Source organism: Aythya ferina (genome assembly GCF_964211825.1).
Source record: "Aythya ferina genome assembly, chromosome: 7".
Taxonomy (NCBI): Eukaryota; Metazoa; Chordata; class Aves; order Anseriformes; family Anatidae; genus Aythya; species Aythya ferina.
This window is the reverse complement of record NC_140302.1, coordinates 1,901,426-1,924,081: the sequence shown is the minus strand read 5'-3', so window position 1 is coordinate 1,924,081 and position 22,656 is coordinate 1,901,426. Positions and strand designations below refer to the sequence as shown.

The window sequence follows — 22,656 nt, the reverse complement described above, 5'->3', positions numbered from 1 at the left end:
TGTACTTACTTGTCGTTTCATAGTATATCCACGCGTTTTATTGATTGTCATTTTATTACTTTGATAGGTTCTGGAAGGAAAACCTATTTACGTTGATTGCTATGGAAACCTGGCCCCTTTGACTAAAGGAGGACAGCAGCTTGTTTTTAATTTTTATGCTTTCAAAGAAAATAGACTGCCATTCTCTATCAAGGTAAAAGCAAAACAAGCCAGCTAATTCTGCTGAGGTGTTTTTTTATTTTCTTGTGATAACACTTTTTCAGCCAAATAGAACTAACTTGCCCCGAGGATGTAAGTGTCATTATTTAATATGTGAATAGTGTGGAGAGTGCTTTGCTGCATGAAGCCACAAAAGAGTTGCTGACAAAGCTGGGACCAGAAAACCCATGACAAGGACTCATGAACTTCTGTTCACAAATAACAGAATAGCAGCATTAAATCGCTATGTCCCAGGGACTAAGAAAAGGTGATATGTTTGATAACATACTGTACAGCAGAATAGGCTCCAAAAAGTGCATACAGACTGGTCTCCTCTAAATTACCATGAATGGAAGCTCAGTTTCCTTTGCATTACCATAGCTTTTGTGCAAAAGAAGTTTTTCAGCGCATACATGTAGGTTTTGAGCATAAGAGCAGAACATTGAAGAAAAAAATGAAGGTGAGCTGAAAATACCTCTCAGTTTTACACTGGGATGTTGCTATCTGTTTGGACTCACCCAGTGTCTTTTCTTACATGGGTTGCAGGAACTTCTTTCCTGTCAGAGAGTTTCATGGTAACACCTTTTATCCTGCTGAGAGAGGAGGCCGAGTCCCAGCTCAGTAATATTGATCTTGACCCATTAGGTAGTTTCTTGTGGAAGGAAACTCTGAAAAACCCTCCAGAAGCCTCCTCTAGCTATCTAGATTACTGCATATTACTCAACTATACCGTAATTTCTTCTCTAGGTAAGAGACACCAGCCAGGAACCCTGTGGACGATTATCATTTTTGAAAGAACCAAAGACTACAAAAGGACTGCCACAAACAGCTGTTTGCAACTTGAATATCACTTTGCCAGCACACAAAAAGGTATTTGTTGGGAAAAAAACATTTGTGTTAGGGTTGGTTTGATTTTATTTTTGCTTTTTTAGTTTGTCTTTTTTCTGCTAAAGAAACTTTAAGAAATGCTGGTCATGAGAATGCTTTGGAATATGATAAAGGCTTTTTAAATTTATGTTTTATTGGTTTCCTGTATGTAGAACGCTTTTAAAGTCTCTTGTTACTGTGGTGTCAAGTTCCTATAATTTTTATGATTCTGTTTACAGCTCATGCTTCAGCCTGCAAGTCATAGGTTTATGCTTTCAGTAATGTCACACATTGATTTGCATTGGATGTAAGATTTTTTTTGTGTGTGTTGGCATTTTGGATTTGCTTTGCCTTATAAATCAGCTTGCATTTTGTGCTCCCAATTTGGTCCTTTTCATATCCTGATATTCTTTTCCCTGCTGTCCATTATAATATTCCTTGTCTCTGCAATGCATCTTTGGACCAAAAGGAAACAGAGTCAGATCAAGATGATGAGGTAATATAAACACTGTCTTCTGTTTTTATTTTCTTCAGATGTAGTGAAGAAAAGTCAATATGTTACAGAAAGTAATAAATAATATTTTTAACTATGGCATTGAAGTAATATTTACAGAATATCCATATCCTCAACATACTCTGTTGCAAAACAGTTGAAGTTCACAAATGGAAAAAAAAAAAAAGATTATATTTTACAAAATTAAACTACATATTGAATAATAGTAGTCTAAAATTTAACTGATTTTCTTTTGGAGAAAAAAAAAAGATATAATTACTACATTCAGACCAAGTCCATTTTTTACAAAATTGAGAGGAGCTTATTGGGTGTGATTTTTAGCTCTTCAAAGAACGCTGCCGGTACTTTGGTAACTCGTGTGTCTGAGAAAGTATTAGCAACGGTAGCCTATAATATTTTATTTCTGAAAATAAACTGGACTCTTCTAAAAAAGCAAAATAACTAAGAAGAATTTCTAAATATTGTGTATAAAGCTATTTTCAAGTAGACCTCAGTTATTTTCAGCTTAAAAATCCCCAGTTTGCTGGAAACTGCAACATTAGATTGTCAGGAAATTGAGTGGATTTTACTCCAGAGATAGCAATAAATGAGATCACCTTATAAAAGAAACCACATAGATGCATCCGTTTTACCTAGCAGCAAAGTTTTTTTCTCTTCCTGGTGGAAAACAAATATCAGTAGCCACCTGCTGACTAAAATAGAAATAACACACTCCTTACATGTTAAAAAATAATAGCAACCATATCACTTTGTATTCACAGTGTTTAATCCCAGTGAGCTATTATATAGCTAGAGCAAAAGTTTTCTTTCTAAACAAAACATATTTTTAGACACAGTCAAGTGAACTGATTTCTAAAGGACTTGTAATATTGAAGACATCACACTAGCAGCTAACCCATCAAATGCAGCAACTTACGATGCAATTTAGTAGTTAACAGTAGTAGTCCGCTTTCTAATCTGCATCTTTGCATTTTGTGCCTATTAAAAAAATCCCCTCCCATGCCTTTTTTTTGTCCTTAATGTATTCACTTTAAAGCCAGTGTACATTGTGGTGTATGTGTTTTCAGGACAAATCAATCTGGGGAGAAATATTTGATCAGTCGAATTTGTACTTCTCTAAATGTTTTATGTCTGTATCTGTAGTCTTTTGTGTTGATCTCCTGTTCTCCTAGTCAAAGGTGTTTATTTTACAGAGAATTAAAAATACCATGCCATTTCTAATCTGAAGCAGTTTATTTAGTGATAATGGGATAAGCTAGTATTGAGATACAGTAGGGCAGGACCATGAGCTATGTCTGCTAAGCTCTTCCACCTCATAAGCAGAGACACTGAGCAGGAATGAGTTCATGTGGTCATCTCCCAGAGATGCAGTCTCTTCCCTGCTTGCTCTAGAAGGGTGGTGGTTCACAGCAGGTTTCTGCCACCTCTGGTAGCCATGCTCCCCGCTCCATAGTGCCTGACACTCATTACACGTCAGACAGGAATGGAGACCGGCTCTGGCCATTCCCTGCCTGCTTGCCCAAATCTGGCTCCAGCATGCCTTCCTGAAGCTGAACGGAGACATCCGTTCTCCCTTGTGGGAACGTGTACCGCGAAATGTGGCCTGTCATGCTGAGGTTTGATGATTGTCCAAACAGGGGACGGCACCAAACAGCATTGTGTTTTGTTACAGACAGAGAAAGCCGACCGGCGTCAGAACTTTGTCTCCCTTGCTTTACGTAAGCGCTACAGCTATCTGACTGAGCCTGGAATGAGTGAGTTGCTCTTAACAACGTACTAAACCATATATATGTGATTTTTCATAAGAAGAGACATTTTTTCTATAAACGTTGTATTTGGTGTCACTTTACAAAAAAAAAAAAAAAAAAAAAGAAAAGGAAAGAAAGAAAAGGGAAAAAAAAATCTAAAGCAAAACTCTTGGATGGTCTGTGAAATCTTGTGTTGTGAGAGCTTGAAGAATCCTGACTGGCAAATGACGTGCTAATTAAGTAAAAATACATTATTTTAAATGCCATATAGCTCCAGATGAGTAGGATTACAAATTGCTTTCAGAATGAGTCTTGTTCCTCTTCCCTAAGGGAACAATATGCAAAAGTTCAGCAAAGCTGGAAAATGCCATTCAGATAAGCGCTTAAATGTTTAGATGCTTAGCCAAAACGGACTCTCATATTTTATATCTCCCTCTTTTCTCCTTCTCTTCCCTTTTTCCTCTGTTCCCTGCAGATGCTTTTTATTCCTTGGCACCACACGTTGCTTCCTTTTAAACTCTGCACTCCTTTACTAGACCCATGGCATCGCTTTCCTTCCCTATTAAGTACAACAATGCATTCAGCTTAGCTTTTCTTCCTTTGCCTCCCCTGCCTGCAGTTGAATGCTGTTCCCCATTCTCAGACTTTTCTTATCTCTTTCTGCCTCATAACTTCTCAGTTGCTACCCTGCACCAGACCCTTTGATATAATTCCGTAAATCCATAGACAAACTTCGTCAGGTCTTGGGAGTTTCCACTGGATGGCTGCTCTTTAATTATCCTATAAGATCTGTGGCTTCTTTGGATCAGAATATATCCAGAATATATTACACTTCTCAGGCCTGGAAGAAGACTTCAAGCATATAACATCTGAAGAAGCTATCAGATCTACTGAGACATCTTGATGGACTGTTAAGGTACCGTCAAAGGCTTGTTGGGAACCGAGAGACAGGGAAAAGGAAGCTGCTTGAAAGGAGCTTGACTGTGTATGTTGTTTACAATTATTTGTTCAGGCCTCATTGGAAGAAAAAAAATCATATTTATTCACCAAAGGTTCATTAGGTCTCATTTGCAAAAAGCGGAAGGAAAAAAACACAAATGCACTTAATGAGCTTTACTCTAAGAAAAGGTGTGTTGATATAATAGAAGTCCCCAGCCATTCTTTAAGTGTTGTATCCCTATTGGCAATGGTTACTACTTATGGCAATGAGCTACCCAAAAAGGGTATGCAAAAATTACTGCATTTGTCAGGAAAGGTGGCAGACAGGGTTTGGCTATCAGTATGAGTGCCACCACCTCCTGTGCACATGTAGCATGCAGTCATCAGCCACCACCACCTGCAGAATGCTGCTGCGAGGTGGGATTGCAGCTTTAGAGGTGCAGCTCTTTCAGAGCGTAGGCACACTACCCAGCACAGAGCCAGGATGGCTGCCACAGGGTGTTAGCTCTGTTGAGCAGAGATGAGTGATGAACCTCTCCCTTCTTCCAGCGAATTCAGTGGCACAGCTCTGCAGTTCTGTAGCAGCAGGGGTTGGGCTGTTTTCTCTCTCGAGCTCATGCACGTACACTCAGAGGGTTTTTTTTCCTCTGCACCCCAGTGTCAATGCCAGTGCTGGTGCAGAAGAGAGTGAGGAAGGTGGGGGTATTCCCCTGCCTACCTGTCCTTATCCCTGCTCAGGAAAAGTGGCTAAAGGACCCTTCTGCCCTCCCCAGCAGTGAGTTCTCCCACAGAAGAGGAGTGGGTTAAACCTGCTCAGTGCTCACTCTTTGCTTGCAGCTGAAGAGCAGAGGGAGCAGGGCTGAGCTGAAGCTCCTTGTATGGGTTCACTCAGTGCTTTCAGTTACCAGCTGCAAGCAAGGAAATGCGATTTGGTGCACAGAAGGTAGTAACATCTGTTTCCTGATAAAATCTTGGATACAGAGTGATGGAAACTGCTTTGGCCAAGAGTGTCCAGTAGCCAAAAAGGGCTGTTATGAAAACCACTTTTTAGAATATTATCCCACTCTAAATTCTGGCATGGTTGTGGGAATTTCTTTGCTATTTCAGAAAGTAAAATGGCCTGGTTTTGTGCTGTTTCAGTTGTCATAGCTTCACATGCTGGTAGAGCACTCCATTTTCTTTGTACCAGTTCTTCTTGACTGTGATACAGAGCACAGAAAAAGCATCTTAGACATGTCTGAATTTGTGATTTAACAGGAGAAAGAGCAGTTAAAAGGGCAGCCTGATGATTTGATTGCCTCGCTAACCAGCTGTGGCACAATGGCTCATCACAGTATAGTGGGGTCCCTCTAAAGACATTCCCAAACATGAACTGCTGAACAAGTTGTTTTGATGTTGATTCTTCCCAGAGCGATTTTCGGGTTTTGTTTATTGCACTTGGGACTGTATGAACTTCTGGTGAATGTTAGCAGTTGCTGATAGCTAATCTTTATTATAAAGTCTAGTTCATTTTAAGAAGTACACAGTGTTTTCTTCTTTGGGGGAAGAAAGTATGTTTGTGCTTAAAAATAAAATTGCAAGCAGGATGGGAAAGTGGATCTTTCTTGAAATAGGCTGTGCCAGTCAGGCCTCATATTCAAGCTCTCTTCAACCTAAATGTTCTAATACTGCAGTATCACCAGCCATCCACATCAGCTTCTGAGCTTCAATTGGCTTTTATAGGACCAGCATATTTCTCCTTGCAGGATATGGACCTGTGGTATACTGAACACTTATTTGCTATTGTAAGTGTGTGTGTGCTTTAAGTTTAACAGTTCACTATTAGCCTTGCTAAGCTTCTTTCACTGTAAGTTGCTGTCTGTCTATAAGACAGATCAATAAGTTTGACAAATTATTAGTGTAACTTCAGAGAAAGGTGTGTTGAATAAGTTGCTTGAATATTTCAGCCCCATTTCAAACTCCAACTTTAAACAGAAGGAAAAAAAAAGGAAAAAAAAAGTCCTTTAAGTTACTTTCAGTGTCAACTCTCTGAATGTTATTGCTGTATCAGAGGATATGTACGCTGTAATGGGATTCCCAGAAATACCGTCTTCTGGCATGAGTATTTCCTGTGATGCAAAATGTGTTTGATGATGATTCTGTTCAAAATGCCTATGAATAAGCTGAGTGTTCTGGGGGATGATAACAGTTAACAGGTTTGTCCTTGCCAGGAAGTTTTTGCATAATATATTGTTCTTTGACTGCTTTTCTAATGCTACCTTTTGAGAAATGCAAAGTTGAACAGGTCTGTCTTTGAGCTGATGCAAGAAATCTCCTCAAAAGGTACCAAGACACTACATCTTGTAGAAAAAGTGTACTCTTCTTTTAATGGCCTCTTGTGAAACGATTTTTTTAAGGTTTACATATTTGTGCTTAATACAGCATACAAAATGTATTAATGTGTGCTTGTTTTGACATGATATATTGTGCATGGATGAAAACTGATTCAGTTGCTTTGCTTGCTCACGTTTATCATATATCATACTTTCCATATTTGATGTATGACATATGCTTCTTAAAATCATTTCATGTAAAGTTTTACTTTATTTTTTCCAACCAAAAGGAATATCGCATGATAAACAAATGCAAAAGTTCCTTTTCTTCATTTATTTTTATTATTTTTTAAAATATTGACTCAGAAAAGCTCTTGCTCTTATTGGCTTTGTGAGTGTGAAGCATATCCGAATTGTGCATGGGAGATAGAGATTTGAATTTATTCCAGTTGCTTCACAGTTTGCACATCAATTGCCTGTCACTTAAAGGAATTTTGGGTTCTGCATGAAATAGTTCTGACTGGTTTTTAAAAAAAAGATTTTAGATATATAATGTCTTTTTATATAAGTTTATATTTTGTATAGGTTCAATATCTGAATAGAATGACAACAACAGAAATAATTAAAAGGATAACTCTAATAGTTGTGCAAATCAAAGACATACCTAAACAGGCAAAATAGAACTGATACAAATATTTCAGAATTACGCCATCAGAAAGTCAATAGGAAGTAAGAGAAGAATTTTTTAATGTGGTTTTTATTTTTACCTTGTGGATTCCTTCTTTGTGTTTTCTGTTCTTCATTTTTTGCAGACTTGGTTGCAATGTGCTTTCTGTCTTTCATTTTACGTTGCTTTTTGTTTTGGACCAATTGTCAGTATCTGGTTCATTCCTATTGTTGATTTCCTTTTTAATCTTCTTTTGCCTCCTCCATCCCAACTCATGCAAGCAATTGTATTTGCTTTTTGTAATATTACAACGTTTACTGACCAATTTTCTTCTCTGGTCTCTCTGTTTTTCAATCATTTTTGTTGATTTTATGTTTGATTTTAATTTAACAATTTAAGAAACAGTTGAACGGAGTGCAGGAGCAACAAGATCCCTACCTGCTACTTACTCATACAAGCCATTCTTTTCAACACGGCCCTATCAGTCATGGACAACAGCTCCAATTACAGTGCCTGGGCAAACCAAATCAGGCTTCACTTCCTTATCAAGCTCTTCCTCTAACACTCCTACAGCTTCCCCATTAAAATCAATATGGTCTGTTTCTTCTGCTTCTCCAATCAAATCCACATTAGGAGCTTCTACCACATCTTCAGTTAAATCTGTTAGTGATGTAGCATCTCCGATTAGATCATTTCGGACAATCTCTTCACCAATAAAAACTGTGGTATCACAGCCTCCATACAATATACAGGTTACTTCAGGCTCTTTCGTCAGAGCTCCCGCAGTGACAGAAGCTGCTAGCCTAAAAGGGCTGGCATCCACTACCACATTCCCCTCTCGGACATCTCCAGTGACTACAGCAGGGTCTCTCTTGGAGAGATCATCCATAACCATGACGCCTCCAGCATCCCCCAAATCCAACATTAACATGTACTCTTCAAGTTTGCCTCTTAAATCGGTCATCACATCAGCATCCTCACTTTTATCGTCCCCTCTAAAGTCAGTGGTGTCACCTGCTAAGTCAGCAGTTGATGCTGTTTCATCCTCTAAGGTCATGATGGCCTCGTCTCTCTCGTCGCCAGCAAAACATGTAGCTGGGCACACAGATGTACCATTGCTTAATGGATCTGTGTCACCTCTGAAATACCCATCTTCTTCCAACCTAATAAATGGATCCAAAGCTGCAGCTGTTTTTCAAGACAAGATCACTGCAGCTGCACATTCTGCAAGTTGTGCTGCTAGCGCAGTTGCTGACACAGCTGAGAGAGTGTTTTCAACTGCTTCAACAATGTCATTTTCTCCACTCAGGTCATTTGTGTCTTCAGCACCATCAGCTTTCCAGTCAATAAGAACTCCTCCTGCAGGTGCTTTGTATACAGCCCTTGGGTCAATATCAGCAACTACCTCATCTGTAACTTCATCAACAATAACAGTGCCAGTATATTCTGTAGTCAATGTTTTGTCTGAACCAGCATTAAAGAAGCTCCCAGAGTCATCTCCGCTTACAAAATCAGCTGCTGCGTTACTGTCACCTATTAAAACATTGACTACAGAGGCACGCACACAGCCTCCCTATAATCGAACTTCTTCTCCAATAAAATCATCCTTGTTCTTAACACCCTCTGCTCTCAAATTGTCCACACCATCTTCTTTATCCTCCAGTCAGGAGATACTGAAAGATGTTGCTGAAATGAAGGAGGATCTAATAAGAATGACTGCAATATTGCAGACAGATGTCGCAGAGGACAAACCGTTCCAACCCGAGATACCAAAAGAGGGTAGAATTGATGATGAAGAGCCCTTTAAAATTGTTGAGAAAGTAAAAGAGGACTTAGTAAAAGTTAGTGAGATACTGAAAAAAGATGTTTGTTTAGAAAGTAAAGGGTCGCCTAAAGTATCCAAAAGTGATCAAGGACACCTATCTGAGGATGACTGGGTAGAGTTCAGTACAGAGGAGATTGATGAAGCGAGACAGCAAGCTTTGACAACTCCTATATCTGTTCCAGAGAAGGCCCAAACTAAAACTAAAACCATGTCGGAAAAGGATTATAACTTGTCAAAAGTTATTGATTACTTAGCAAATGATATTGGTAGCAGTTCATTAACAAACATAAAGTACAAGTTTGAAGAGGGGAAAAAAGAAGGTGAAGAGAGACAAAAACGCATTTTAAAACCAGCTATTGCTTTGCAGGAACATAAACTTAAAATGCCTCCAGCCTCCATGAGGCCTTCAACATCAGAAAAGGAGTTATGTAAAATTGCAGATTCCTTTTTTGGAACAGATACAATTTTAGAGTCTCCGGATGACTTTTCTCAACATGATCAAGATAAAAGTCCCTTATCTGACAGTGGCTTTGAAACAAGGAGTGAAAAGACACCTTCTGCCCCACAAAGTGCTGAAAGCACAGGACCAAAACCCCTTTTCCATGATGTACCCATCCCTCCCGTCATCACAGAAACAAGAACTGAAGTAGTTCATGTTATCCGCAGCTACGAACCGTCATCTGAAGAAATTCCAGAGCAGAAAGCAGAGGAGCTGCCAGCCTCGAAACCTGCACCTACGTTTATGGAGCTGGAGCAAAAGCCTGCTGGGTCTATTAAAGAGAAGGTTAAAGCATTTCAAATGAAAGCCAGCAGCAGTGAGGAAGATGACCACAAATGTGTCCTTAGCAAAGGTGTCCGAGTAAAAGAAGAAACTCATATCACTACGACGACTAGAATGGTTTATCATAAACCTCCGTGCACTGAAAGCACATCTGAAAGAATTGAGGAAACAATGTCTGTTCATGACATAATGAAAGCCTTTCAGTCTGGACGTGACCCTTCCAAAGAACTAGCAGGTCTGTTTGAACATAAATCATCAGTAACATCCGATGTTAGCAAGTCTGCTGAAACTTCACCACAACATGCAGAGAAGGACAGCAAAATGAAACCCAAACTGGAGCGAATAATAGAGGTCCATATTGAAAAAGGTAATCAGGCTGAACCTACTGAAGTGATTATTAGAGAAACAAAAAAGCATCCAGAAAAGGAAATGTATGTATATCAGAAAGACTTACCTCGGGGAGATATTAACTTAAAAGAGTTGGAAAAACATGATGCTTTTCCTTGTTCAGATGAACAAGGTCAGCAAGAAGAAGAGGAGCTCACAGCCGAAGAGTCACTTCCTTCTTATCTGGAATCCTCTAGAGTTAACACTCCCGTGTCCCAGGAAGAAGACAGTCGCCCTAGTTCTGCTCAACTCATGTCTGATGACTCTTACAAAACACTGAAGCTTTTGAGTCAGCACTCAATAGAATACCATGATGATGAGTTGTCAGAACTAAGAGGGGAGTCTTACAGGTTTGCTGAGAAAATGCTTCTTTCAGAAAAGCTAGATGTTTCTCATTCTGATACTGAGGAGTCAGTTACTGACCATGCTCTACCCCTTAGTGCAGAGTTACAGGGGTCTGATAAACGATGCAGAGAAAAAGTAGCTACTGCCCCCAAAAAAGAGATTCTCTCCAAAATCTATAAAGATGTTTCTGAAAATGGTGTGGGTAAAATGTCTAAAGATGATCATTATGATAAAGTGACAGTGTTACACTATACTGGAGATGTTAGTAGTCCAAAACATGCGATGTGGATGCGCTTTACTGAGGACAGATTAGACAGAGGTAGAGAAAAGTTGATATATGAAGACAGGGTGGACAGGACTGTTAAGGAGGCAGAAGAAAAACTGACTGAAGTATCACAGTTTTTTCGGGATAAAACAGAGAAGTTGAATGATGAGCTACAGTCTCCAGAGAAAAAGCAGCATAAAAGAAATGGTAAAGAAATACATTCTAGCCAGAGCTCTGCCAGCAGCAGCCCTGAGAAGGTTCTGCTCTCTGAATTACCAGCCTCCGGTGATGAATGGAGTAAGGCGAAGCAATACGCACATGATGGGAAATGCTTTCCCAAAGTGGATGAACGAAAAGTGTCCAGCTTGCCCAGCAGTCCTGAAAAAAGGATATTTGTGCAACCAGCAGAGGACTCTAAACAAACTATGGAACACAAAGGGAGTGCTCAGCAGACTGGAGTACCTGAGGTTTCACAGACTGGATTTCAGCTGAAGCAATCAAAGCTCAGTTCCATTAGGCTAAAGTTTGAACAAAGTATAAGCCCAAGGAGTAAGGATCTAACTCAAGAAGACAAAAAGCTGGACAGTCAGTCCAAAATTCCAGTAAAGAAATTGCAAGAAAGTAAGTTACCAGTGTATCAGTTTTATGCCAGAGAGAAACATGCAAAACAAGTAGAGCTCGTTGATGGGAGCGCAGCTTTACAGAAAGAGGTGAAAATACAGGAAGATTTTGTTCCAGGTAAAGGAAAAGCTATAGAAGACTTTTGTGCTTCAGAGACACAAAAGCAAAGAACTGAAACGAGTAAAAGCGTGCCAGAATACTTTTCAGAACTGCAGACAAAAGACCTGGTGTATGGCTCAGACTCAACAAAGGGACACTGGGACAAAAAAATCTATAGGACATGGGAAAGTCCTGGAACTTCTAATCATAAAACACAAAAAGAAAAACTTTCACATGTGCTGGTTCCAGATACAGTAAAAGAAAACCATGTTGATCATGTTGAAGCTAAAGCTGACAAAAAAAGTGAATTTATCACTGTGACAGAGCACAAATTGGCAGCAAATGGGATTCATTCGGAAGAAGTGAAGGAACTGACTGTAAAATCTCCCTCAAAAAAGGTCTTATACAGAGAATTTGTTGTCAGGGAGGGAGAACATAACGGTGAAGTAGCTGATAAAATATCCAAAAGGAAAGAAGAAATTGCTGTGTCCCATATTCCAGTCAGGATTGTTGAGGAGAAGAGAGCCATGCTTGATGGAGTTTATCAACTTTCAGCTAAAGTATCCCAATCAGCTGTGATTAAGGAGAAAGTTGAGAGACAGATTGATTATGTGGAAGATGATCAAATAAAGCATTCAGAAATCAGAAAAGTTACCAAGCAGCAGAGCTCAATAGGTCTAAGTCCTCCTGTTGAGGAAACTGAATTATCCCCTAGCAAATCACCAGATTCTTTAGAATTTAGTCCAGGAAAGGAATCTCCTTTGAGTGACTTAGTTGACCCCAGTGCCAGTGATTACTTGAATAAAGTTGCACCATTAGTAAGTACTGAGGGAGTGAAAGAAATTAAGACCTTACCTGTTTATGTCAGTTTTGTTCAAGTAGGAAAGCAATATGAGAAAGAGGTGCAACAAGGAAATATAAAAAAAATTGTCAGTCAGGAGAGTAAGACAGTACAAGAGACAAGGGGGACATTTTACACAGCTAGACAGCAAAAACAGCCTCCTTCTCCACAAGGTAGTCCAGAAGATGACACCCTAGAACAAGTGTCCTTTATAGATAGCTCTGGCAAAAGCCCTTTAACACCAGAAACACCGAGTTCAGAGGAAGTGAGTTACGAGTTTACATCTAAAACACCTGACTCACTAATAGCGTATATCCCTGGCAAGCCCAGTCCTATACCTGAGGTGTCTGAGGAATCAGAGGAGGAAGCAGAGGCTAAGTCAACCTCTGTAAAACAGGCAGAAGTTGAGGAACCACAAACTGACAAATCACTACCTAATCATATAAATAAGGACTCTAACAAAAGACCGAAAGGTAACAGAGTTGCCTACATTGAATTTCCTCCTCCTCCACCACTGGATGCAGACCAAGGCGAGGCAGAAAAGAAGCCACACTATTCCACTGAGAGTGAAATGGAGATGACAGAAGTGAACTTGCAAGATGAACACGACAAATACCAGCTGGCTGAACCAGTTATAAGAGTGCAGCCGCCATCTCCTGTGCCACCGGGAGCAGATGTCAGTGACTCCAGTGACGACGAATCTCTCTATCAACCCGTTCCGCTTAAAAAGTATACATTCAAACTGAAAGAACTGGAAGATGACCAGAAAGAAACCTCAAAACCCAGAGCCCCCGAAAAGGTTGAGAAACAGAAAGAGTTAGGACATCCCACTTCTGGGAAACCTAGTGAGTTTGACGTTGGGCTTGATTCACCCCAGAATGATGTAGTGCAAAATGGGAATAATAATGACCAGTCTGTCACAGAGTGTTCCATAGCAACCACTGCAGAATTCTCCCATGATACCGATGCGACCGAGATTGACTCTCTTGACGGTTATGATTTGCAAGATGAAGATGATGGTTTAACTGAGAGTGATTCTAAACTTGCAGGTCCAGCAGTTGAAACCAAAAAGGACGTATGGACTACAGAAGGTATTCTAAAGCAGACTGATCGCTGCTTTAGCCAGAGTAAACTTGAAGTCATTGAGGAGGAAGGCAAGGTAGGCCCTGAAGAAGACAAGGTGCCTTCGAAGGGTCCAGCTTCCGAAAAGGCCGGAGATAAAAGCGAACAGAAGTCAGGTGCACAGTTTTTCACTTTGGAAGGCAGACACCCTGACAGGACTGTGTTTCCCGATTCGTATTTCAGTTACAAAGTAGATGAAGAATTCGCAACACCTTTCAAAACAGTGGCCACTAAGAGTCTAGATTTTGACCCGTGGTCCAATAACCGAGGTGACGACGAAGTGTTTGAGACTAAATCAAGGGATGATGAGGCTAAGCCATTTGGTCTGGCAGTGGAAGACAGATCTCAAGCAACAACACCTGATACAACTCCAGCCAGAACTCCAACAGATGAAAGTACGCCAACTAGCGAGCCCAACCCCTTCCCATTTCATGAAGGGAAGATGTTTGAGATGACTCGCAGTGGTGCAATTGACATGAGCAAGAGGGATTTTGTTGAAGAAAGACTCCAATTTTTTCAGATTGGTGAGCATACTTCTGAAGGGAAGTCAGGGGACAAGGGGGAAGGGGATAAAAGTACAGTCACTGCCATCACACAGCCACAGGCAGGGGACAACACTGTAGAAACAAACCTAGAGAGACCAGTAGAAACAACAGCAGATGAACCTAAGCCCATCATCCAGGCCAGTGGTGATTGCATGGAACAAACACTTGGTAGTAACTCACTGGAAAAAGCATCGGCAGCAGTAAACGCTTCCAAAGTTGATCCCAAATTGCGCACACCAATTAAAATGGGAATTTCTGCTTCCACCATGACTCTGAAGAAAGATGGCCCTGGCGAAGTGACAGATAAGATAGAAGCTGTGATGCCAAGTGGTCAGGGATTAGAAAATGAAACCGTAGAAGTGATTGCGAGTTCAGCTTCTAGCCAGACAAGCTGTAGGCAAACAGAAAACACTGAGTTTCCAAAAGATAATTTTAATAACAACAACAATTTGGATTCATCTGCTGTCCCTACAGATGATAGTACCTGTAATGTAGTGCTAAAAGAACATTCGGAACCGAAATGTTCCCTGCAGAAAGCTAATCAAGCGAAAAGCACTTCAGGAAAAGGTACAGGGACAACACAAGGACACAGAGTAAGAGATAAGCAAAAAGCACACGGAGAGCAGCAAAAGTCAACAGAGTTGGTAGGGACTAGAGGAAAATCAAAACTTCCTGTAAAGGCCAGCTCAGTAAAAGAAGTCTTGCCGCAAAATAATGTCCAAAGCAATGCAGGGAGTAAAGTGAGACGGGCTATTAAGCCTGACAAAGCAAAACAAGATAATTCTCCTCCCTGTCTAGAAGCAAGGTCTAGGATTCCTGTAAAAAATACACATAGGAGCAATCTAGCTAGAAAACCTCCAGCCCTGCCAAAACAAGAGCAGGTAGAGAAAGAAAAAACAAAACAGCTTCCTTCTAAATTACCAGTAAAGGTAAGATCTACCTCCGTCACAATGACTACAGTTAAAGTAAGAAAAAATCAGCTTAGGGAGGTATGTAAACATTCTATTGAATATTTTAAGGGAATTAGTGGTGAGACATTAAAGCTTGTGGATCGTCTATCTGATGAAGAGAAAAAGATGCAGTCAGAGGTCTCTGATGATGAAGAAGACAGTACATCAAGGAACACATCATTGTCAGAAGCTACTCAAGTTTACCAGCCTTCCATTACATCGAAGTCTGCTAGAGATATGAGAACAGAGGCAGCATCTATAAAATCAAAGATTGAAAAGGCCGACAGTGAGAGGAGGAGGAGTAAGAGGACTGGTGAGAATGAAGGCAGTCAGGTTTCTGGAGCTCTCATGGCTCACCTCGTGGAGATCAAGCCTAGTTTGTAAAACTTTCAACTTGTTGATCCTAGTGCATGAACTGTTGTGATTGCCTGTGGAGTGACTTAACCGTAGTTTTCATTCTGTCATTGTCATCTGTACGTGCTGTCTTATACTCTTCTTTCTTCCTTTAAACAAATCCTGTACTGTAGAAAGCTAGTGAAGCATGCCAAAGACGTTGTTGTAACTCAGAAATTTGAAAGTTTTCCTTTGTGACAGCGAATTTGTTCTGTCAAAGTAGAGAAAATAGATGTTAATCTGGTCTTGGTGGTTTCCACCAGTAAATGAACAACTTGTGTACAGTCTAACGGCTAGATTGTCAGCATGTTTGGTTTCATTACACGACATCATTTAGTTTGACATTTGGCTTTACACAGGTGAAAAAATGTGCTTTGTAGGTTATTAGGACACACAACCATTCTAGTAAACAATATAATCACCGGCAACTTAGTTGAAGTAAAGCTATTATTTATAATAAACTATTGTCCGGTATTATGGTTTTCTGTGCAAAACCCTTTTAATCGAGAAATTGTAAATCACAGGTCCACAGAGTCCATGTGAACGGACAGATATAAGGATGGCAATTGTAGCCGATCACCTAGGACTTAGCTGGACAGGTAAGCTTTTCTGCTTTTATATTGAAATCGGCTGTTACATTCTCAGGTAGTCTCTTTACTAAAAGCTGCAGCAAGGCCCCCATCAGGAGAAGGCCTCCCTTCTCCTGAATTTGCACTGAACGCGGCCTCCCAAAATATTCAGCAGATTGCTTGGCAAAGATGCCCAGTACGAAATAGCTGTGAAGAACTGTCTTACAGGCTCACAGTAAATTAAACAGAAACTGATAGAGCAAACAGTTAAAATGATTCATTTCCCAAGATGTTACACTCAAATAGTTGAGAGAATCTGCCTAGAGTCAGGGCTGTCTGTGTCTCGGGACAGCAAATTCCCAAAGCGCTGGAGCTTGCAGGGGTCCCAGCAGCTTGGTGCCATGTGGGGTTGTCTCGTCATACACCCACTGTACCCTCCACTCACTGATGTGCCAAGCTGGCCCTTCATGGGCTTCTGGGTGCAGCAGCCAACTCTCCCTGGGCTTAGGTGATCACAGTGCTGGTGCCCGAGCTGCACAGCAAGCTCTCAAATGAATGATGGTCACCAGAACAAGCACATTATCAGTGAGCAGTGACGAGGTCTCCACGGAGCTTTACTTTGCTCTGGTTAAGTGTCTCACTGGGTGTAAATACAATAATACTTCAAAGAGATGTGATTGCAAATTCAGAGTTGTGCCTGTCTTAGGAAATTAAAGTGTAAGTGTATAATGCCATGTTCATCGTTATCTGTTAAGATACCCATTTATGTCAGGTAGTTTTGTTGATGTCTGTGTGATCTAAGAAAGTTAATATTTCTAAACCTGACAGGATAACTGAGAGAGATGCACTCTGTTTGGTGTTTTTGTTGTTGTTTTCTTTCTTTTCTTCCTTTTTTTTTTTTCTTTTTCTTTTTGCTTTATAGAACTGGCAAGAGAACTGAATTTTTCTGTGGATGAAATAAATCAAATCCGAGTAGAAAACCCAAATTCTCTTATTGCTCAAAGCTTCATGTTATTAAAAAAATGGGTTACCAGAGACGGGAAGAATGCTACAAGTAAGTTCAAGCAGTTACTTCTGTTGTTTGTAAATTATAGCCCATGCCAAATGTTGTCTGTTCTAAGTAGGTTAAATTATGTTTTCTTCAAAACATAATGAACTTCTTTCACAAACCATTAATGGAAAAAAAAAAAGTTTTAGTTATATTTTTACCAGAAGCCAGAGATGTGTCATATTTATTCAGTACATATGCAGAAGAAAATAATCTGTTCTCCACATCCATAATTGATGGGACAAGTAAGAAACTTAAATTCCAGCAAAGGAAGTACTAGGGAAAAGTTGCCAATAGCAAGGAATGTGAAACATGGAAACAGGCTGCCTGGAAAATTTAGGTAGTCTTGCAGTACTACAGGTTGTAACAAGACTATATACTGTTCTGTGAGGAGTGGCGGGTGTGACTGGGACAATGGATCTCTTTGAGGCCATGTTTCTGGGCAAATTCTGCTATTTTTACCTGTGCTTGAACTGCTCAAATTGAAATAGAGGGTTGATTTTTGCATTAGGTCAGTGGTGTTTGTTACAGTTGTCTAATCCACAAAACCCTACACGATATTTGAGGCAACTTGGATCTTTTACACCATAAAAGTAATTTCCAGTATTACTGTGTTCTTGTAACACAGGATTATTGTAAATGAGATTTCAGGATGAATAGCCTTACATGCATTATTACCTACCTGGCTATTTGTTCTGTTCCTCCAAATAGAATGGTAACAAGGATCTTTACATTCCCTCTATGTTCCAGTAAAAGGTTATTTTGTTTCAGTAGTAAGTAAATATATTGTTTAAGAACTCCCTGACCTTATTCTTTGTGGTTCTTGTGTTATAATAGGATTATACTTGGGGAGGGGAGAATCTTAATAGGTGTGTATCTTGGGTAAGTAGGCAGCAGAATGTCTGCTTAGACAAATGGAGTTTGCTAGAACCAAAGCCGTTGGGACAGAAACGTATGCAAGCAACTTATAATTAACAAAATGTGAATGTAACTGAGAAAGACAATTACACAGTTCTGCAGTGCTGAACTTTTTTTCCTGATGTGTCTTATTTGTTTTTCAGCTGATGCCTTAACTTCTGTATTGACAAAAATTAATCGAATAGATATTGTGACCCTATTGGAAGGACCAATATTTGATTATGGAAATATTTCAGGCACCAGAAGTTTTGCAGATGAAAATAACGTTTTTCATGATCCCATTGATGGTAATTCAATTCCATGGTCATATTTAGTTCAGTGGCACTAATGCAATAATGTTGTATGAACTAGATAGTTTAAAAAAAAAAAAAAAAGGAACAAGTAAATTCTAAAGAAGTAACTGGTTTTCATGTCAAGGATTTTTCCTCATGGTATGATATTTAGGTTGCACATTAACATCTCAGAGAACAAGCTCAGAATCCCACAAATGCACGCCTCAGTGAGCTCGTTTCCACCAGCCTCAGTGTCAGTTGACAAAACTTGATTTTTTTTTTCTCCTGTGGTGGTTCTGTTTTGATGCTTGCCCATGTATATTTTTAACATGCTTGGTATTGCATGCTATCCAAGCTTGCTAGAAATAGACACACATGCACGCGCACACATGTATATATATATATTTTCTTTGGATTTCTGTCAAGGTAAGTAACAGAATTCTTTGAAGAAAAGAAAAGGAAAAGTGTATAGCAGTTGCATGAGATACGTTAATGTGCAGTTTACTACCCAGCCTGAGACAAATGAACATCAGTTATTTTGAGATTTTCACAAAATTTTTGTGATTTTGGACCATAATTGTCCAAATGTACAGTGGCAGTAGAAAAAGAAGAAAATGTTTCATTATTGCATGAGAGAATAACTTTGTCAGCCTGCTAATGAATAGAACTGTTCAGTGATCTTCACATGGAAGCTGTACCCACTGAGCACAGAATTGTGCAGGTTAATTTTGAACCAGATCTTAAAAGGATAAATGGAGTTCTGCTTATAAAACAGAATTGCCGTAGGTATGCTTAATATTTATCATTATGTTGAAGATGCTAAAATGCTGTTGTTTTGTCTTTTAAATGTTAGTTAATGGGCACTGCGTTGCTTCATCCTTTACTTTCTTTTTTGACAAGTTTATTATAAGTAGCTTGTTAAGTAAGACTTTTCTCTTCTGAGTTCTATTTCCTTTGCTTTTTGTAATTGGTTCAAATATGTATTAGTCTCTCTGTATTTTAGTAGGATGTTTTGTAGTCAGAACATAAAAGCTCAGTGTACCTCCATTACTGAGCAGCTTTACTGGTCATTGAATCATTGCATTACAGAAAAAAATTTCTGTTGACATTTTAAGAAAGTTGCTCTTGAAATGTTACTTGCGCCTTTCAATAGTAGCATCAGTATTTTTATGAAAAAATACGCTTTTCTGCAGTTGCTTTCTGTCTCTCCTCTTCTCTGAGCCTTCCTCAAGCTTCCTTTCCTCACCAAGACCAGACCACCTTTACCTTTCTCTCAGCTGATTCAGGAAATAAAAAAAAAAAAAAAAAAAAAAAAAAAAAAGGGAAAAAGAAAAAAAGAAAACCCAACCCTGTAAATGCACCTCCCTTTGCAGGCAGCACAATGTCCGGTTAACCCCACACAATGTATTTTTTTCCTTTTGTAGGTTACCCAACCTATAATTTGCTGGAGAAAATTTCATCTTTTGTTGTCATTTTATATTTATATTCAGTTTAATCCTTTTGTATGATTTTCCTGTGTTTTCATCGATTTTCTTTTCTTTTCTCTCTTTATTTGATCAGTGTATCTGATTGTACCCATGTCGCCAAGATCACCTCAGTCTCCAAGATCACCAAGATCTCCTTACTCACCACACTCCTCTCACCTGTATAGCTTTACTGTACCTGAAATATTCATATAGCTCTCCCTGTGTTTTTGTGTTTTTATCCCTTTGTTAAATTCCCTTTTTAGTTTTTTATCCTGCTGCATATTTAGATCTGCTATTCTTTATTATCCTCATTGAGATCCGTTTCTGCTCCTTGTTCTTTAACTATTCCATTCTTGTGGCTCTGTGGTTAAATGGAGATATAGATTAGTAGCATTGTATTGCTAATATTGTGTACTTTTTGATATAAGTCTGTTAAAAATGTGGACCTGTTTTAAAATTAACACCTACTTGCAAAAAAGTGGCTGTCCTATGTTTTGATCTGCCTCTGTCTTTAAAGTTTATTTGTTAAACTTCCAAATTCAAGGAAGTAAAAACTGGGAAAGAAAGATATACACAATTTGGCTGCAAGATATTGGATTGGATATAAACGGACAGCCACTCCTGTCCACATTTAATTCCTTGCATGCTCATAAGGCAATCTGCTATAGCTTGAAAATGTTCAAATGGCTGCAAAAAACAATTGCTGAAATCTTTACAGACTATTTACGAAATATTCCAAAGTACTGGCTTTGCTGTACTAGCTATTTTGGCAATGCTCATTTTTCTTCATCTAATTAGAACAAAGTAAATGAATCAATCAGAACTGCATTTGTTCTTAATCCGCATCTTCACAGTTTTCATACTTTATGTAATTCATGAATCATTTGACATTTGCTGGTTCGTTGCTCCATGCTTCATCCCAGTTAGTCCAAATGTGCTGTCTTCCTTAGGTTATCCCTCCATTCAAGTGGAACTGGAAACTCCCACTGGGTTGCGCTTCGTGCCGCCCACCCCTTTCCATCAGGACGATTTCTTTAGCGACACCTCTAGCCTAGAGTCACCCCTTAGAACTCCCAGTAGACTGAGTGACGTGGTAGTGACCTCCCAGGGACATGTAGATGGTACAGCAGCAGCACCGCCAGTGGTGACTGAAGAAGATACTTCTCTGGACGACAGCAAACTCGATTTCTCAGTGCCTAGAGAAGGAACACCTAAAGATATTGCTGTAGGCCAGAGCCAGTTGGAGGAAGTGGACCTTAAAGATTATCCGCGGTATCTTGGTAGTTATGGCGGGATACCAAAGGATGCTAAACCAAGGCAGAGCGAAGAGACTAGCAAAACAGGAATAAGGACTGAACAGCCTGAGAGAGAAAAGTCTGGTAGTGATGAGGAGATGACGGAAGAAAAGTTTAAATCTCTGTTTGAGGACATTCATCTGGAAGAAGGAGCTGAGTCTGAGGAGATGACGGAAGAGAAAGTATGGTCAATTCTTAAAGGTGTTCAGCAAGCAGAACGCGAAATGTCTTCAATTACAGGTTGGCAAACCGACTCGTCAAGTGTCACTGAGCCACCAACGTCGGGACGCAGAATAGGTGGTAGCCTGCTAGACCGTCTGGATGATAGGTGAGAATCTGCTTACAAAGGTGTGCGTGTAAGCGAGCCTACCTGCGCTGCTTTCACCTTCAGAAGCAGAGCTCAGGCTGCGGTTCTGTAGTTCCCTGTGTGTATGTTTATAGACATATATGCATACATATTTAGAAGAAAAAATGGTGCTTCACTCAGGCCTGAAACACATTTAACTTTAAACATGTATATGTATAGCAGGTTTCGTGCTTAATACTAGTTTTCATTACATTTTCTAGATAATATTGCTTTTCATGTTCTTTGTAATCGTGTATTTCCATTTTGAAGGAATCTAAGGAGGCATAGATGGAATGTGGGGCTATGAAATGTATATCAGTTGAAACTGTAATACTGCATTACTCTTATTTCTAGAGGACCTTTTTAGCAGTCACCCTTTTCGTGGCGTATCTCTGCCTTCCCTCAGATAGTCATTACTTTTCCATAACCCAATTTTTAAATTGTCACTGTTTTTATAACACTTAGTTAAGTGTGTTATGTCATGCTAATTTACTTGACGTTTTAAGAGATGAGTTGCAAGTCATAGGAAGGTAAGAATGACAACACCAAACCCATCTCGTCCCATGTACTGCCTCCCAACAGTGACTGAAGAGGATGCTTGGGGAAGAAAATGCTATTTTTCCCTCCTCTACTTTCCCAAGGTCAAATTGCTTTCAGCATAATGACCTGCTAAGATGGTGAATGCTTTCTACATATTTGTCCTCAACGTATTTCTCTTGCATGAGCTTTTGCAGCCTCCCCTTGGACCTACATAAGTTTTCAGCATTAACAGTATGTACTGGCATGTTTGGCCATACTGGTACCCACTGGGTGAAGATCTTCTGCTTTTATTTTGAACTTGGCTTCCGTGATTACTAATGGAAGGAGCCAGCTCTGCATGAGGTGTAAATCAGCAGAGAATGACTGTCTGCAGAGTGATTTTCTCTCTGTCAGCAGTTTATATCCTTTGCATCTTTGACTCAGAATGTTTAAGGGTTCCAGGTAGCATGAGGTACTCTTACTGAATCAAGTGGGAACATGGCCCTTGATTTCAGCAAGTTCATTTTTCTATCAAGGCCATAAAGCACTTGATCTACTAGTATTGTGATTTCTGTTGTTATGTTAAACAATGCTTGTTATTCTGCCTTCTGTACTCTGTTCAATTAATAAAATACCTCTTCTAGAAGTAAAAGGCTTTCCTAAGAAGATGGCCTGTCCATTTCTAGCTAGTTGAATTCAGTTTGCTATCTTCTATAACACTTTTGCCAGCAAATAGCTGTAGTATTTTCATGTGTACAGTCCAACTGTTTATTTGAAATGTAAGCAAAATAAAACAGAAAGCTA

The 22,656-nt window shown here is 39.6% G+C and overlaps 1 protein-coding gene across 13 annotated transcripts in view; it reads left to right on the top strand.

Moving 5' to 3' along the window:
• The window catches only part of ANK3 (ankyrin 3), a 351,417-nt gene that overhangs the window by 309,594 nt on the left and 19,167 nt on the right, over window positions 1-22,656 (top strand). For 8 of the 13 annotated variants that reach the window (XM_084526169.1, XM_084526174.1, XM_084526175.1 and 5 more), the window contains 9 exons: window positions 68-193; window positions 946-1,068; window positions 1,535-1,561; window positions 3,252-3,333; window positions 7,645-15,339; window positions 15,944-16,018; window positions 16,911-17,042; window positions 18,098-18,241; window positions 20,643-21,315. In XM_084526169.1, coding sequence (XP_084382295.1) covers window positions 68-193; window positions 946-1,068; window positions 1,535-1,561; window positions 3,252-3,333; window positions 7,645-15,339; window positions 15,944-16,018; window positions 16,911-17,042; window positions 18,098-18,241; window positions 20,643-21,315 — 9,077 coding nt within the window. The remainder of the gene's footprint in view (window positions 1-67; window positions 194-945; window positions 1,069-1,534; window positions 1,562-3,251; window positions 3,334-7,644; window positions 15,340-15,943; window positions 16,019-16,910; window positions 17,043-18,097; window positions 18,242-20,642; window positions 21,316-22,656) is intronic. The other 5 variants (XM_084526170.1, XM_084526171.1, XM_084526173.1 and 2 more) reach the window with 3 other exon arrangements.